Source organism: Varroa jacobsoni, unplaced genomic scaffold (genome assembly GCF_002532875.2).
Source record: "Varroa jacobsoni isolate VJ856 unplaced genomic scaffold, vjacob_1.0 scaffold_998, whole genome shotgun sequence".
Lineage (NCBI taxonomy): Eukaryota > Metazoa > Arthropoda > Arachnida > Mesostigmata > Varroidae > Varroa > Varroa jacobsoni.
Window position 1 is genome coordinate 103,887 of NW_019213900.1, and position 10,565 is coordinate 114,451.

At 38.8% G+C, this 10,565-nt stretch overlaps 1 protein-coding gene across 1 annotated transcript; it reads left to right on the forward strand.

The window, feature by feature from the left end:
- The first annotated feature begins 969 nt into the window (after window positions 1-969).
- LOC111265710 (uncharacterized) lies at window positions 970-9,021 on the forward strand. Its single transcript, XM_022842611.1, has 4 exons — window positions 970-2,067; window positions 6,913-7,142; window positions 7,506-7,686; window positions 8,867-9,021. Exons 1-4 carry the CDS (start codon window positions 1,587-1,589, stop codon window positions 8,971-8,973), a joined length of 999 nt encoding a protein of 332 aa, XP_022698346.1. The 5' UTR covers window positions 970-1,586; the 3' UTR covers window positions 8,974-9,021.
- The last annotated feature ends 1,544 nt before the right edge of the window (window positions 9,022-10,565 follow it).

Genomic DNA, 10,565 nt, shown 5'->3' on the forward strand with positions numbered 1-10,565 from the left:
GAAACGATATATGGCCGGAAGCAAAGTGACGATTAAATGGCAACGGTCAGGTATGGAATTTCCCTAGATAATAATTCAGATTTGATCAATCACTATTCAGGCTTTGCCGGGCTTTTTTTTTTATTCCTTAGCTTGCTTGTCTGAAGCTATAAAAAGCGCACGAATCGACGCAAATCTAGCGGCGATGTCTTCAATGCTAGTAATAACTAATAAAATGGCCAATTACCCTAGCATTACAGATGACGCATCGTTACAACGGTTGCCGCTTGCCCTAATACAGTTTGAATATAGTTGTAACGCTTCATGACTAGGCTATCTTCGATATCAGCGATCGCAGATATCATACACACGTATAAACTTCACCCAGAGAATACAAACGCACACACGCGAGAAATACAGTACTTGTTGGTATTTTACTCAACTGTGGTGGAAAACAGGATTCATCGTAACGCAGCCGGCGATAGCGGCTGATGCATGCGGAAGCCCGCCTTCCCAGAGACGCACATAGACAAGGCGACGGCGTATAGTGATATTACAATTTACGCATGTGAAATATTCTAGCTACAAAAACATTCGCAGCATTGTACACAGAAGGAACGTTTCATGAGCTGATCTGGTCGCTAATTCTGTTAGGGGCAACACGTTTGAAAAGTTCTTCCGCCGCCCTTCGCCTCCCCTGCTTCTTTGCCAGTGGCAGACGACGGCACGACTAAAGTTGTACAAGCTGAAGTAGTATGACAGAAATGTTATGGCAGAAAGGACGAGCCCCACTGGCAGCGGGTGGCGGGCGCCAGCCGCTCTGTGATTCCCCATCTGCCAGGGTCAGATTGGCCCCGGGGCCGTTCCGCACCATGCGGCGCAGTAGACCGCGCTGCTTTTTTTGCCGATATCATTACCATGGCTGCATCTCACCCAACGCATCGTGAAGCAGTAAAGACCACCCATGATTTCCATATATATGGTCTACATAGGTGAGCTGCGTATTTATGTAGGCGGCTATGCAGCTAAATTTCAGCAGCAATACTGCGATAGTCGAAGTAGCAAGTTGTGGCCGATAGATGTCTTTTACAAATATACATACACACGTGTTCGTGCAACTGTAACAAACAGCGCACGACTGCACGAACTACAAAGAACCTTAAGGCAAACGGCATGAGGCAGTAACGAACTAATCATCGGAGACGTCGAACGACTCCACCAACAATTGACGCGATCTGCTGTTTAGCTTACCACAAACTACATGCACACGTAGCTTGTACATAGTTTACGATAGTTTAATATCAATTGTGAATACCACCATTGTCCATTTCAGTGCTTTGTGACCGCTCCGCAAAACGAGAACCAGTGAATGCGGTGCGAAATTAAGTACAATGGTATTTCGTGAGTGAACAGTGTAACGCGTAGAATTTTCTGTTGCTGTCATTCCGCATTTGGATGTTTGACAGGTGCGAGGAATAAGGTGAATCCCGTTGCTGTTAAGGGACCTGCTAGTAATCGTTAAAGTTACTAGCACTTTGTTATCCCACGTGACCAATTACCCCTCGAACTGAATTTGTGAATTTTCCGACGTACCCCCTAGGACAAAAATGTCATCTCTAATTCTTAGAGCGCGAAAGGGAAACGGTAGAAACCTAAGTACAATGTCAGTTAAGGGGAGTATCTTAGTGCTCGTGTTTTCATGCATGCTTTGTCCTAATCAAGCTTCGCTGCAACCAAAGCCAGTGAGTGAATCTGGGGTTCAGCGCAGTTTAGCTAAACCAAATATAGAAATCATGCATTTTGTTCTAGATGGGATTAGAGATTCAACAGGCAAGAGCAGCAAGAGTCGCGACGTTTCGACAGTTGAGGAGGAAGGAGTCAGAGGACGTTCTCGAGGTACTACCCGAGACAGCGTACTCCTGTTTCAAGACGGCCCGAATCCACTGAGCACAAATAATCAGAATGATTTAGCCTCTCTTGCTGGTTGTAGGACGGGTTTAATTCCTTCTAACTCGGCATTTCCACGAGGCGGCGGCTATCGTAGAGGCGGTTACCGTGGACAGAAGGTTCTTCTTATCACGTCAGGAGGTAAGTAAGTTACGCCTATACCGATTTGTGGGAATTCTGTTGTCTTAGCTATGAAGAACCTGATATCGCCTCTATTCTCAAAACAGAAATCGTTATAGGTTAAGTTTTTGTGCTACCCATTATAAGATGTACTATGTAAATGCAGATATATTTCAAATTATATCAAACATAGCTCTTAAGCAATCAAGCTTCTATGTTTGCTTTAATGGAGTTCGTTTCTTCGTTAGTACGGACGAATAGTAGTGTACTGCTAACGATGATCGGTCTTCTATGGCGTTTCTACTGTTGAATAATCGGGACTACGAGTCTACCTTAAGCGTCACTTTGTAGGTCCAGACTGGCCTCAAGACACGCAATGCTTTTTGCCGAACTTTTCAGCCGGCGAAAATATGATGAAAAATCGAAGTAGATTTTAGTAGTTCTTCCGTAAGTGGCGTCGATTACCGTTGCTCTTGTATCAGGAGATGAGGATCATTGCTGTTCTCTTAACAACCTCTTCAAAAACACACTTGGGCCATTTTAAGCCCATTTGTTCGTAAAAGCGTTTTTATACTCCAGTTCATACTGTTACTAAGTGGAGAAGGTACGACACTATATAAAGCTTTAAACTTCGCCTACTTGAAGATAATTAGCCATTTTCGAATGTATCGTTAACTGTGCATCCCCTATACATTAACAACTCGGTACAGTATTACCGAATTAATTAATGTTGAGCCCGTTTTTTCGATCTATGACGTCGTGTCACGACGAAGATGCTATATAAGATCGCTAGCGCGTTAATTTCATAGTCCGATGGGTGTACCGGATCTGCCCTTGTACGGCTATACAGATGATTACAGATTATTATTGTGCTTTCATCTCTATTCATCACCCGGTATTGACGCCACAATTTAAAAACAAATGTGAGCAGAGATTTGTAAATATGTTTAAAGATGGCCTAAGGACCGCCGCTTTCATCGTGGATAACTCTTTCACCATATGTACATGTAGAACAAACCCCTTTGAATAAGATGGAAGCAAAGTGTCAAGTGAACATTAGCTAAAGCTATACGAGGGCTTAAATACAACAATCAACGACATTTGTAACAATGAGGATATTTTTATTTACATGAGGCCGGTCTTTACTTCAAATTCAGGATGTTTTGAATTATTGTTATTACATCTTATATATATATCTTCTGGCATTTGATTGTTCAATTACATTTGTCATAAAATAAATGTGGTTAGAGGGACTTGAGCAATATGGGGTGGTATAATCTTATATCCGCCCTTAAACAATCAGGTGTCCCTTTGTAAATCTTTGCAATTGTGACCTATTTTTTTTCTGCACGGATGTTTTAAAACATATGGTGGTCTTGTTATCGGTACGATTCAGATCAAGCAATAAAGACTGGAACCGAGTAGCCTGATTTGGAAGATTTCTCAGAATAATTTTATATGCTATTCAGACAAGGCTGTTCAGCTAAAGAAATACAAAAATGGCGACAGTTCGTTTTTAATACTTTAAGGGGTGGCATACGCCTGGGCGTTTCTATCCTTAGAATAAATTTCCCCGACGGCGTGGCCTGACTTAGCCCTTGAAACCAGTAACTCGAGGTTATCCCAAAGGTTAGTGTAGGTTGTGGCGTGATTGAGAATCCACTATGGTGTGTCATTTGTTGTTATAATGTTGGATCCCGAAAGGGATTAGGTGGTGAATCTAAATGTAAATAATGTAAACATTTCCCGTGGGACCCTACGACGTTATTTGTACAACGGTATATCCAGTTATATTATAGTAACATTGTCGTAAAAACGTTTGTTTCTCTAATAATCTAAGTAAGGCCTTTCGCATAAAATATCTCAGTTCAAAATTTAAGCTTAACTTGAAAGATTGGTCACTGACTAGACTGGCCTGTAGGCTTTGACCCACCTCCATCAGCGATTTAACTAACTTATATCCAACCTAATATCAACTATAGTATACGTACTTCGCCGTAGTTACCCTGCTCATTTAAGCGGTTACGCCTAGCTATTACATAAGCTTACATTATATATTTTTTATGGATGGATTCGATGCTCGTTGAATTTAGTCTAAGTCTTAATTTTCAATTGATATTTATCGGAAATTTACTCAAAAAGCCACTTGGAACAACCTTGGAACGCATTTTCGTCCTAAAGTTACACAGGCAAACCTATGCTATGATAGAATTTTTAACCGTTCTTATAGCCAAATATTTATTTTAGGTATAAAAGCATGTATAGCGTTATTACATAGTCCGTAGAAAGATAATAAAAGATGCTTCCTATAAACAACACCCTTTCATGTTCTAACCCTTCAAACAACGTTTTTTTTTTGAGAGTTGAACTTTACGTAGAGGAACATAAGTCATATTTGGTTCATCGAAAACTTTCGACTGATATTATGAGATAATCTTTTTTTATAGAGGTTCATGTACGAAAGACTGACGACATTTAGTTCTTGATCCTGCTCACGCCAAAATGTTTACTTCAATAGTAGGAAGATGCATTGTATGACTACTCAGTTCGTTAGGATCTGTTAATTTTTTTCAAGAAAAACTGTTAGGAAACTGGTACCTTACATAGAGGACATGTAAAAAAACTAAATGTTGACGGTGCTTCAATTTGTCAATTGGCATATGTTAGTAATTAGCTCAAAAAAAAAAAACAAATGTCCGGTTTTTCCAGTTTTTACGCCGAAATATCGATTTTAGATATTAAGGCACGTTTAGCATTTTTACTCAACTTCTCGAGATGTACCAAAAGAGATGTGCTCGAGATGGTAGCAAAAGTTACCCTTCCTTTAAAAAAAAAAAAAACTATGCTAGGTGTTTGTTATTCAAACGGCATTTTAGACGTGAAAGCTGACGTTCTGGGTACTTCCTTCAGCTAGGCCAAAGGCTCTATTGATGCCTAGATATATCTTCATTGACGTAACTTTGACTTAAACTTTAACGTAAATATTTGACTTCCATGCCGATGCAAAAATACATAGAAAATCTCATTAAAATATAATTCGCATAACGTTTCTTTAAATAAATATTAAAAAAAATCCAAAAATGCGACCTTAGAAACGGATCCCATATTCGGACAGACATCACCACCAAAACGAAAATTATATTTGGGAAAAATAAATTACAATTAGACTACAGACTTATATCTATAAAATCATCCCGTTGCAACTCATTTGATATTCTGTAGCACTGACCCGTTATTTCGTGGCAGCTGTTCTGTTATAGTAGCCTTATTTTCTCTGATTCAGTCAGTATAGTAGTTGTATATGTCCTGTTGCAGTTACCCTGCTCCACACTTCCCACTGTCTTAATATAACGTTTTAAGAGTCCGTTATACTGCTGCAGCTATTTCATAAGCCTATTTTAATATTTAATTAATATTTTACTTAACCTCTAACCTTAATTCTTGCTCTATTCCGAACCTAGTTTATTATAGACGTCCGACGTCCAGATCTCCTCAAGCTCTGTTATATTAGAACTGCTATCCCATTCCAGCTGCCGGTTGGAGTGACCCTATTTTTTCGATCGAGTCGTTTGGGCTCAGTGACCCCGTTAGGTTGATACAATTATACCCTGTTCCAGTAATGATCGACCATTCTACTGGAAATTGGATTTTTTTTGCGCCATATTGCATGTTGCGCCCATTTTGTGGAACATGAACACAACAAACAGTTTTCCAATATAAACCTTTCACAAATTCTGGACGGGTATTGAGCAAATCACCAAAAATTGCCAATTTCTCCAAATTAACAGTACGTTTTATGAGGAAAAGGAAGCTTTTAGGAACGTGTTTATATAACGGGCTCCACCTGAAGCAAAGTTCTTCCCAAGGTGACGCTTTTCTGACCCAGAAAAAAAAAGTCAATTAATTTGACCCCTCTGTGGAGTCGATTTGGGTCCAGCAACAAGCAAACATAGGCTGATATTATTATTGTTATCATTTTTTATATTATTAAAAGTCATACACTACTTAAAACCAGCCGTGTAGTTCAATTCAATAAGGTCTTGATAAATCTAATAAATTTATCTGTGTTACCTTAACTTGCATTTGTAACTGAAACCACTGTATAACAGTTTATGTTGTATTGAATATAAGCCTTGACCTTTAAAGAGGGTTATAGAAACCTATTGTTCTATCGTATGTTATCATATGTTGCGCTTATTATAATCTGAGCGTATTGGTTACACCTAAGTATACGATACTGGCATGTTTTTATATATCAACAGCCTATATAATTAGAGCAGTTTGTTAACTACGCAACAAAAACACCTATTAAAGCTGTTCATGTTGAATCACAGCTTGTTACCAAGGGCAGCGTTAATGTGTCCTCATTCAAGGCAAAAAAATACACTGCCTACATGAATCCGTAAGTAATGGATTAATAGTGAGCCATTGTTGTCTGTTTTCTTCAGTTCTACCGTAACTCGCCTAACGGAGTCCTTCCGTTTCTGTATTCTCCTATGTTCCTAAATCAATGGCATTTTAACTTGCGTGCCACTAACGTACCCTACTTCGCAAAGTAGAGCACTTTTCCTGTTGGTAAACAATAAGCGTCTGCGCTCACTTTCAGCTATTTAATATTCATCTACTAGTATTAGTGTTTATTAAATCAATACTTCTTATTTTTATATTTTGAAGTTCGTTTCAACGGCAACTTTGCTGTTCACTTAAACAAGTGTGTGCTTTTTCTAGTGCTTCATTTTTTTTTTGTTGCATTTACTTTATCGTCACCTAAATCCAATTGACAACTTAGAATCATAGTGTGGTTTTTTATTCAATTTATTCCAGAGCCTCTTCCTCGGTATTGATTTGTTTCGCATAAATTTCCAGGCTATCGTGGGGTTCCAGCACCCGTGCCATTTTCAAAGAATCAAATACCACCAAATGTATCGCATCATCCGCACGGTGAAAATTCACAGGTGAAAGATATTCCTTTTGATCAGCTAGTTGCGTTTCCAGGCTTGCAGCACCTACCAAGACCTGATAGAAAGTTCCAGTTTAGCGGACTTTGGAAACCGGAAGTTGTCGTAGATTTGCCTCAAGTTATCCGTGAGGATAGGGTAGGTTGTATTACCTGCTTTCGACAGTTGACGGCTTAACCAGTAGTAACCTCCTTTGCGCAGGGTCGTGAATAAGTTGTTTCGCTTGTAATGGATAACATAGCGACTGAGTTATAAAAATGGTATTATGGATCGTTTTAGTACATCATAGCATAGGTCTAATGTTTTATAAATAGCAAAATGAGTCGGTACGCTTCAATATTTCACCTTTCATTAAGATCGTTTAATGTAGAAAAATAATTATCTACAGGCCTTCAAGCGAGTCGCGCTCTTAAAACCATTTCAACCTAATAGAGTTGTGCTATTTCAGCTTGAACTTTTACCTGGTGCAAATCTCACTTGATGATATTGGTTACTCTACAGGCATCGGGAGATGGGAACAAAAATTTCTTGGGGAAACCACTCATTCCTGCAGAAGGACCAGTGCATAGTTCAAATAGTAATCACAATAGGCCACCTCGTCCGCCTTTAGTAACTGGTACAGCGGACAGACCTACGAAAAAGGATTACATCTCTCAGCTTGAAGCAGAACTTCTATCTGGCTGTAAGTTCGAGTTGTGCCTGTTGTAAGAAGGCTGCATTTACTAACAGAAATGTTAGCTTTTCCATATTGTTTACATGGTGCATAGGATAAATTTGCAATCGAAAAAGCCACACGAATGTATATAGATTTTTGGAGCTGCAACGCGGACCTTTTAGCGAAGTTTTAGTGATGCTATTTACGCACGATTACGTCCAGTAAAGCAATACCTGTCTAGCGTCGGCCGCTAACTACTAACCGCTAATTTTCGACCTCTTCACTCTTCACACAATGTGGTTCTTCAATTAATAGTGAACAATGTTTCGAGGGAATGACTAGGATTACCAGGCCATGAAACCAGGATAACTCCGCTTGGATTGTATATAGTATCTAACTATATGTAAAACCGTACAGATATACAGATTAGAAGCAGGATAAATGTGCAATGTATAGACTCACTTAGCACAGATACGGCAGGCTGGTACGGGAGCTCACGGATCGCGGGTCCGAACCCGGATTCAAGCGGATATAGCCGATCTGAGTTAACGAAAAACGTCTGCTGCTAGCACAGAGTCAGAAATGCCACATATCAGGTGCACTATTCTGAGATATTAGGCTTCATTTAATGCGTAGCTGGCATTTCAAACCTATTGCAAATTAACAATTAATCATACTGCTACAGAGTCCCAATACTTACACAACGAGTGCTCGGATTGAGGAAGTAACAATCATTGTAATAATAAAAGAAAAAGTTACAAGGACGGCGAAACATCCAAGCGTTGCTATGCGAGGCAGGGCTTCAATCCTCATTGCCAATAAGATCAAAATAGAAATGTAATTATATATGAGCTGTTGGCTTACAAGCTATATCACTGTAAAGCCGTGTTTTTTGCGTGCGTTTTAGCGATAAAACCAAGTTGTTTCCTTTTTGGCAGTTTGTCGATCTCATGCCAATACACATTTGTAGTTAGCGTCAATATATATTATACGTTTCATCATCTCTTTTCAACGTTAACGAGTTTGATTATATCACTAATCTTCTGTATTTTGAAAAAAATGCTTATACAGGATGTCTTTCTCGTGCCAGATTGCAGTCTCTGGTTGATTTCTTTAAGTAAATTATATTTTTAATCTATTCGCCAGTATTTTGTTTATTTAATGTTTTTTCCTGTGTTGCTTTGTTGTTTATAATTGTGCTTTCCAGTGTCTCCACAGCAACTTGAGGAATTATCGCACCAAGCGATCAATCCTCGCCATACAGGAAAACGTGATCTTAAAATCAAGCGGATTTTCCCAGGCCTAATTGTATAACGAATTCATTTTTGATAATTTGTCACCAATAAAAATAAGCTAAGAAAAGTAACCTTGTTCTTTTTGAATCAAAATATTATCATCCCATAGTTATCTTTCGATCGGCTTTTGGGTTCAATGAATGATCAGGGTTAAATCGGAAAATACCGACCGCTTCAACACGTACGCTTGTAATAAAACGTGATTTTTAGAAGCGAATGAAGCGTACGCAAGAAACGCATCTTTGCCTTCAACTCAGTTATGTATATTTACAATCGGCGAAGATAAGTCGAGATAATTTACGCCGCCATTGTAGGCATGACATTTTTGTAACTCTCAGATAATATCGCTTGCTGTTAGTATGAGCACAGTAGAGGGATTTACCACAGTACGGTTTACAGGAGGGGTGAACGATTATTTGTTCTCTTAAAATTAATGTCTTTCAGAAGTAAAATCCTCGCAATAGCCCCCAAAAGAGGGAAAAACCGTGGTTCTGGATTGAAGTGTGCTAATTACCGCGTTAGACGTCTTCGAATTATGTTTCAAACAACGGTTTCTATTGAAATTGTTTCTAACCTTTCGTTCTCTTAAGGCCAATCTGAATGGAGAATCTTGTTTTAGAGCTTTCTATTGGAACAAGTGACGTTACATATCGAATAGCTATTAGAAACGTCCGGCGCTTGCATTACATCTGCCTTTAATGTAATTAGCAAAAAAAAAACCTCTAAGCACCGCTGTGCGATTTCGAAGACCCTTCGCATTTTGTTAACAATGAGGAAGAGATCCTACATTAGAATCAACATTCATTACTGTTGCTAAACAACAAAATTTCTGTTCATTTTTTTTATTTCTGTCCGGAATAATGAATAAGGTAAATTATGTAATCACTACGGGAAATGTGATACTGATTGATTTATATGATTAAAGAATGTTTTTTTGCTTGTGAAGCGCGCTAACATAAACCAATGTATAAAGAACAAGTAAGAGAACCAGTTTATTACTAGAGGATAAATAAAAGGGGCGAGATAATTTTTGGGCTTTAAATGAGTGCTTCTGTGCGATTCGTAGAAATGCTTTCCTATAACAATAATAATAATAATAATTCCCTAAGGAAACTGTGAGGATATGTATAGGGCCTTTGAAAATCACGGGTTTGTTGTAAAGACCTAAAATTTAGTTCGAAGTTAAAGTACGAATGTCCCTTCTGCAGGGAACAAGGTCTGCGGCAAAATGGAGAGCAATTCCTTCAAAGTCTTCAGCAAATCCTTCGTGATGACACAATTATGCTTGACGAATACGTAAGCCTTTGCACTCTCTGTCAATCTTATCCCCTGGATCGCTGGGAAACGTGACGAGGCTGTTGTAAAACAAAAAAGAGAAAACTTCAGTGATATAAAGAAACTGCAGGTAAAACCTACATGGTTCGTGAGTTTCTAGCAGTCATTTCGGTAAGAAGTGCCAGATCTGAATTGTTAATCTGCGTATTGTGAGTACTATTATGGTGAGGTAATATATTCTGCAATAATATGCTACTTATTACTCAAAATTGCTAGCTGATACTTCGTCACTCGACCAGATAGCTTCAGCGCGGGATTGCTGGAAACTGTCAATAA

What these genes read in the sequence shown, in the direction of transcription:
- LOC111265710 (XM_022842611.1), top strand. Translation starts at nt 1,587, where the DNA reads ATGTCATCTCTAATTCTTAGAGCGCGAAAGGGAAACGGTAGAAACCTA. An exon ending in TCTTCTTATCACGTCAGGAG is followed by an intron (nt 2,068 to 6,912) that starts GTAAGTAAGTTA and finishes ATAAATTTCCAG; the next exon opens with GCTATCGTGGGGTTCCAGCA. An exon ending in AGCAGAACTTCTATCTGGCT is followed by an intron (nt 7,687 to 8,866) that starts GTAAGTTCGAGT and finishes TGTGCTTTCCAG; the next exon opens with TGTCTCCACAGCAACTTGAG.